Here is a 7,500-nt window from a genome sequence, read left to right as displayed (position 1 = left end):
CTGAGGTTTTACACTCTGATATAAAGCACACACTTTTCTATCAGAGGTTTTCTGTTGAAACTGGAGTTTAAAACTGAATAGAACAGTAGAAGTGTGAAAGGGCGTATCCAAGAGATACAGAGTTCCAGACAGATGTGTGACCGCTGTGACATTTGCTGGTTTCTGATTGGTCGGTACCGTGTACATCATATGGACTTATCGGATGACTAAATCTAATGTTTGAGTGTAACCATGGATCCCTGTTTGTTCGCAGTCTCTCGTCATCCCTGAGAAGTTCCAGCACATCCTGCGTGTTCTCAACACGAACATTGACGGTAGGAGGAAGATCGCCTTCGCCATCACCGCCATCAAGGTGAGCAGTGATGCTCGTTTCTCTTTAGATGTTGTTTAAGCGAGACCTGGATGATGCTGAGTAGTGTTTGTGCGTGTAGGGGGTCGGTAGACGATATGCCCACGTCGTCCTGAGGAAGGCCGACATCGACCTCAGCAAGAGAGCCGGAGAACTCACTGAAGATGAGGTACGACGTCACTTCTTTCTCTTCTAGGTGTGAGGTTGCGTCACAATACGGTGCTGTTAAAAGGTTAACACTTTTCTCCGCAGGTCGAGAGGGTGGTGACCATCATGCAGAATCCTCGCCAGTACAAAATTCCAGACTGGTTCCTCAACAGGCAGAAGGACGTTAAGGATGGCAAATACAGCCAGGTATGAGACGTGTCCCGCACCACCGGGGTTAATCTCTCTATATTGAATGTGATGTAATGCCATGATATGTGAACACACACCTGGCGCAGTCGGCAGCCATTTATGCTGCGGTGCCCAGGGAGCAGTTGGGGGGTTCAGAACCATCAAGATCCTGTCACATCAGTATGAAGACCTCATGACTCGGATATACAAGTGAGGTCTTCACACTGAAGTGATGGGATCTTGATGGTTCTTGCTCAAGGGCACTCAGTCATGGTATTGCCGGCCCGAGACTCGAACCTACAACCTTGGTTAGGAGTCAGACTCTCTAACCATTAGGCCACGACTTCCCCCTTAAGTCTATTAGTGCTGTGTTTACACCTGCAGTGTTGATTCTGAATTAAATAAACTGTAGTCAGGTGACCGCACAGACATCACTCGATCTAGTGCTAGACATGTTTGTGCCGAGTCTGATTTAGGATCCGACGGAGCTGGAACTTTATTTTTCTGTCCGCTGTTTTCTGTCTGATCTCAGCAGGATCGAGTCGTGTGTAATTAAAAAAACTCAGCAGCTTTGTCCAAATGGTTTACTGTTCAATTCCAGTGCAAGAAGGATGAATTTGGAGTAGCGTCGTCTCCAGTGGAACATTAACTTTGTTTTTCCTGAGCGGAAGTATTGGCCGTTTCCTGGTCGATGCTGAATAATAAATCAGACGTTAGTGAATAAGACATTTGTAACACCTCTAACAGTGACAGCCAACCTGCACCAACCCGTGACGTGTGGCTGGCGATAAGCTAATTTTTGTTGAAACAGACCTGTCGATCAATTTTGAATCCACTCTGTAGCGCTTACTTTAGTGTAGAGTTACGCAACATTCGGGTCCAGTCGGGTTAAAAAAAATGCCGTCGGACTCGGGTCTAATTTTTTCAGATTTGTCTCAGGTCGGGTCTTTCTTATAAAAAATAACTAAATTATGCACGTCGGGTTCGGGTAAAGTGATTCGGGTCGGGTACATTTCCTTAGACCCGAGAAGACCTCTATTCCATACCCAAAGTTCATCTTGTGCTTCATAAGCAAAGCTGAATTGCACTTATTCTTGGAGTGTGCATTGTGAACACGACACACTATTTATACTATGTGAGTTGTTGCTCCATGAGACGTAGGTCTCGTTTTCCTCATCACTGGTTTAGACTAGGAACCATGTTACAAACAGCGTGAAGGGAAGAACTTTGGATAGGTATCAGTGTTTGTCTAAGTGACACCGTGTCATGCTGCAGCGGGGCTTTGTTAGTTTATCAAAAAAAAACAAAGTAATTAAAAAATAAGCGTTGGGATTATATTTAGCCGTGTAACAATCAGGACTCTGACGACGAGGTGTAAACATTCGGTTCTCTGCTTGTGATTTAAATGGAGGTCCGGATCTGACTTCAGATTTCTATTAAGGTTTAATTTGGTGGTGTGTTTCAGGTCCTTGCCAACGGTCTGGATAACAAGCTGAGAGAAGATCTGGAGAGACTGAAGAAGATCAGGGCTCACCGTGGTCTCAGGCACTTCTGGGGGTGAGGATCAGTTTGATCAGTGGTGTTTAATGTAATGTAGGATGTGTTGATGCTGGTGTTCTGTACTGATCGTCTCTTTCTCCTCCAGTCTGCGTGTGCGTGGTCAGCACACCAAGACCACCGGCCGTCGCGGTCGTACCGTCGGTGTGTCCAAGAAGAAGTAAACGCTCTCCCTGCTCTCCGGTGTCAATAAAGCCACAGTTCATAAACTCCTTGATCTCTGCCTCTGTTTGTTGGTCTTCTGTGTTTGATTTATTACCTGGTTATTGTGATTCTTTCAGCTCAAATGTCATTGTGAGGTGAAAGTCTTAAACCTGCTCTATAGTTCCACACTGGACAATCTGAGCCTCCAGATTTCAGACTGCTTTGTGTTTTGCACCTCTTTTTTTCCCCCACTAATGACCCTGTAAGGTCACTCTTCCTTTATAAGGACCCTATAATCACCTCTACTAGAGAAATGTGCTTAAATCTTTATTACAGCTGTCTGGTGTTTAGTTTTAGACAGAAATGTCAATCATAAATCAAATTTTATTTGTCCCACACATACAGGGTATGTACGGCATGCAGTGAAATGCTTTTTTGCATCTGTCCGGTATAAAAGAATAAAAAGGAATGCAATTGGATAAAAAAATAAATAAAAACTAAAAGGAGATACATAAAGTATAAACTGTATAAAAAAAAAAACTAGAAAATATGTGAAAAATAATGTATAAACATAAATGTGTATGGGTTTAGTGATGGTCCTTAAAGTGTCCATGTGCAGTATGGTGTGTGTGTGTGTGTATAGTGTATAATGTGGCGCTGTGCAAGTCCAGAGTTAAAGTGACCGTGTATAAAAACAGTGAAGATGGAGGGAGCGGTCCAGTACTAGATCCTGGGTGTTTCCTAATTTAGACTCCGAATGGCCTGCGGGAAGAAACTTCTCATTCTCTTTGTGCTTGCTTTCAAACATAAAGCACTTGTATATCTGAGTCATGAGGTCTGCTGGTGAAACAGATGAACGATGTACGAGATTAATGAAGTTGAAAAGCAGCAGCTTTTTTCTCTGCTGTTAAAGCTTCATCTTTATCAGTGGATAGATTTGGTGCAGTTTGTTGATGCACACGTTCATGTTCATACTGAAGTGATGGGATCTTGGTGGTTCTTTTGAGATGCATTAGATCTCGTTCACACTTGTACATGGTGCTGTTTGCTTGTGATCAGATCCCTCAGTGTTTTAATGTCAGGTGGAAGTTTAAAAGCTTCATGTTACTACAATAATGACCTCTGGTGGTCACCGAAAGCACTGCATCTTACAGGAATAACAGGATGTGTTGACCCAGTGCTACTGACTGATTCATAGCTTTTACTCTAGTGCAGAATTATTCTGTGTTTAAAATATAAAACACAACTCATGGCTCAGATGCCCTGGACCGGACAGTATTGTGTCCAAATCTAGAACTGGTGTGTTTCCCATCTCATTGCAAGTATAAGTACAAGTAAAAAAATGACCACATGAATAAATAATCCTGTTTCATTCCTTAAACACTGACAGAACCTTATGTACAGCAAGTGTAAAGAAATCACATGGTGAACTCTCACATTTTGTGTATTAAACTGTATCTTCATTAATCTGCTCTTCCAACTAAACACTGATGAATACTTTCGCCTCAGGAGCTATGAACTCTATACGATTACGGTGTATTAGACGCAGCCACTGAAGGTCACTGTGTCACACGGACATCATCATCATCATCACACTCATTTGGTTCTTCATCAAATTGTTACCAAAACATTTCTCAAATTGTTACTAAAGATACTCGAATCCTGTTCGGGCACGACAAGGTCCCTGTGCACAAAGCACAGAGCTCCATGAAGACGTGGTGTGGAGGTGAAGGTTGGACTGGACCAGGGGTCGGTGACCCGCGGCTCCGGAGCCGCAAGTGGCCCTTTCATCCCTCTGCTGCGGCTCCCTGTAGATTTGGAAATTAAATATTTAATTTAAATTAATTTTTTTAAATGAAATTCTAAATTCTAAGATTGTGATGCTCTTGTAACATTAAAATAACCCGTGTTTAATTTGTTTGTTGCTCAAAATACGCGTCATAACTGCTGACTTGTGAAATCCGACACAGAAGCATGCGCTTTGGTTTGCTGCAGCCGGTGAGTTAAAATGTTGATGTCATGAATACGAAGAGGACTCAATTAGACATTTTATTTGAAAGTAACCTTCAACCCAGCGTCTTTTTTGTTAAGGTTAGTACAAACTGTTCAAAATATTTTTGTTTGCCTGCAGAATAAAATGTCGTTTACTTGGTAGCAGTTAATTGATTTCATAAATGCAACACACTACAGTTTTTTCTATACTTTCCATAAAGGTAAAAAACGATATATGCAGTGTTATCTTCATTTTAGATGTCAAATGGGTTTTGTGGCTCCCTGTGTTTTTTTTTCTGTGGGAAACGGGTCCAAATGGCTCTCTGAGTGTTTAAGGTTGCCGACCCCTGGTGTAGAAGAACTCCTGTGTCGTCAAGGGAGGTGTGAGTTAAAGCACTAAGCCACCAGAAGTTTACACAATATCTTACTGCTGTGTGTGTGTGTGTGTGTGTGTGTGTGTGTGTGTGTGTGTGTGTGTGTGTGTGTGTGTGTGTGTGTGTGTGTGTGTGTGTGTGTGTGTGTGTGTGGAGGTTAAGAGGAAAGGGAGAAACTTTATAGTGTCTGATGTTTAAAACACAACACACCGTCTCACACTTTACAACTTTATTCCTGTGATCTTCATTATTATTATTATTATTATTATTATTATTATTATTATTATTATTATTATTATTATTATTATTATTATTATTATTATTATTGTTGTTGTTGTTGTTGTTGTTGTTATTATTACTATGATTTATTATTAATATTATTATTATTACAATTACAATTACAATTATTATTATTATTATTATTATTATTATTATTATTATTATTATTATTATTATTATTATTATACGTCATTGTCAGGTCCATTCAGCAGTGAGGTATAAAAGTCAAACACACTTCACCTACAGGGAAATATGAAGATCTGTAAAAGTAGCAAGAAACAAATGAATGAAGTTATTAAATAATGAATAAACAAAATTCACCTAGAGATTAATGAAATGTTTCATGTTTAATATAATCACAGATTTACAGGTTTGTGTACAAAAGAACAATTATTAATAAAAAAATAATAAAGTGATAAGTAAAAATAATAATAATGTTAAATGTATAATTAAAACTTATAGTGAAATATTACATGACCTGCTCGTGCATAGTGTCCATCCTGTGGGGGTTGAGACACGTGTGTCAGTGTGTAGTGAGTGCAGAGGGATTAACGTGTGTGTGTGTGTGTGTGTGTGTGTGTGTGTGTGTGTGTGTGTGTGTGTGTGTGTGTGTGTGTGTGTGTGTGTGTGGGGCAGTGATTAGTGTGGTCAGTGAGTCTGTTGTGTGTTCAGCTAAACCATTAGCATATTAATGCTCCCTCTCTCTCTCTTTCTCTCTCTCTCTCTCCCTCCCTCTCTCTTTTAACATTTATCACCAGTTTAGTTCAACTTTAAATGTCCGTCCCATTTCTGTGTCTCTCCCTTTCTTTCTCTCCCTTCCTCCCTTTCGGAACCCAGACTTCATCCTTTTCATTCGTTGTTCTTTCCCTTATTCTTTGGTTTTGTGTGACCCCCTCGCCTCAGCAAACACAAAACACACACACACACACACACACACACACACACACACACACACACACACACACACACACACACACACACACACAAACACACAGAAAGGGTGAACATTCTGAAAGCAAGAAATGCAAACCACAGTCTCTCGTCTCTCCTCTCTCTCTCTCTCTCTCTCTCTCTCTCTCTCTCTCTCTCTCTCTCTCTCTCTCTCTCTCTCTCTCTCTCTCTCTCTCTCTCTCTGAGGTGAATGAGTGCAGAGTCAGAGTCGGAGTTGGGGCCGGTCAGAGGCGTGATGTCCATCCACAACTCCTGATTTTACTTTGGGACAAGAATTGCGTTTGGACAATCAGCTCCGGACCAGCAGGAACACCCACGTGAGGAGACAAGGAGAGGAGGAGAAGAAGAGAGGAGGAGAAGAGGAGAGGAGGAGAAGAAGAGAGGAGGAGAGGAGGAGAAGAAGAGAGCAGAATGGAGTGAAAGAGGAGAGACATGGGATGAGAGAAGGACAGAAGAAAAGATGAGTAACAGGAAAGAAGTAAATAAGTGGGTTCTAATTAAAATGAGACATGACGAGGAGAAGGAGAGATTAGGAGAGAGGAAGATCGAAGGAGAAAAGAAGAATGAACAAAAAAAAAAGAATGAAAAAGAAATCAACAGGAAATGAAATTAACGACGAGGATCTGAATAAATGACTGTAAACATATTCGTTTTAACATGAAGCCAATTCTGTTTTTTTATTTTAAACTTGATCAGATTCTTTTACAAGAACTAAAAGTTATAGATTCATTTTGTAAACAATTTTTACTTTTATTTTTTCTTAATAAAATAAGAAGTGGATAATTTTTATCCAATAAAAATGATAAAGCTCCATGAAATGAATATTTAATTTCCTGACGCTGAACTAAACTAAACACTGATCTGAGATCTGTTCACTGAACACTGACACGTCTGAGACCTTTAACATCTGATCATCAGAGTCACTGCGGAGAGCTGAAGGAGGAACATGTGAAGAGCTCAAACATCTCATTACTACATCATCTCTCTCTCTCTCTCTCTCTCTCTCTCTCTCTCTCTCTCTCTCTCTCTCTCTCTCTCACACACACACACACACACACACACCTGAGAGACTCTTCTGCCACACACACACTCAGATTTTGAGGCTATCTGGTCTTCATAAAGTGATGAACACACACACACACACACACACACACACACACACACACACACACACACACACACACACACACACACAACAGGCAACATTCCTTTTCTCCCTCTCTTTTTCAGAAAAGCAGGAGAATCTAATCCACTGAATGAAGATGAAAGGACTGTTTAGAGGAAAATAAAAAGGAGAGACGAGAGAAGAGATATGAGTGGAGAGTAGAGAGCTCAGGTTATAGAGACACAACCAAAAACACAAAACACTAAAACTAAAATTCATTTGAAACAAACTAAAGAACACGAGGAGGAAAGGAGGAAAGGAGGAAAGGAGGAGCGCTGATGTAGATAACAGCTCCTGGGACCTGGGACATAAACACACACCTGGATTCTACTGATGTTACTCTGTAAAGCTCC

The 7,500-nt window shown here is 40.8% G+C and overlaps 1 protein-coding gene across 2 annotated transcripts in view; it reads left to right on the top strand.

Moving 5' to 3' along the window:
- Window positions 1-2,451, top strand: part of rps18 (ribosomal protein S18) — a 3,291-nt gene extending 840 nt beyond the window's left edge. For both annotated transcript variants that reach the window (XM_027139207.2, XM_027139206.2), the window contains exons 2-6: window positions 254-352; window positions 432-518; window positions 602-703; window positions 2,151-2,242; window positions 2,331-2,451. In XM_027139207.2, coding sequence (XP_026995008.1) covers window positions 254-352; window positions 432-518; window positions 602-703; window positions 2,151-2,242; window positions 2,331-2,406 — 456 coding nt within the window. In that variant the 3' untranslated portion in view covers window positions 2,407-2,451. The remainder of the gene's footprint in view (window positions 1-253; window positions 353-431; window positions 519-601; window positions 704-2,150; window positions 2,243-2,330) is intronic.
- The last annotated feature ends 5,049 nt before the right edge of the window (window positions 2,452-7,500 follow it).

This window comes from Tachysurus fulvidraco, chromosome 10 (assembly GCF_022655615.1).
Source record: "Tachysurus fulvidraco isolate hzauxx_2018 chromosome 10, HZAU_PFXX_2.0, whole genome shotgun sequence".
Classification (NCBI taxonomy): domain Eukaryota; kingdom Metazoa; phylum Chordata; class Actinopteri; order Siluriformes; family Bagridae; genus Tachysurus; species Tachysurus fulvidraco.
This window is presented reverse-complemented; position numbering and strand designations above follow the sequence as displayed.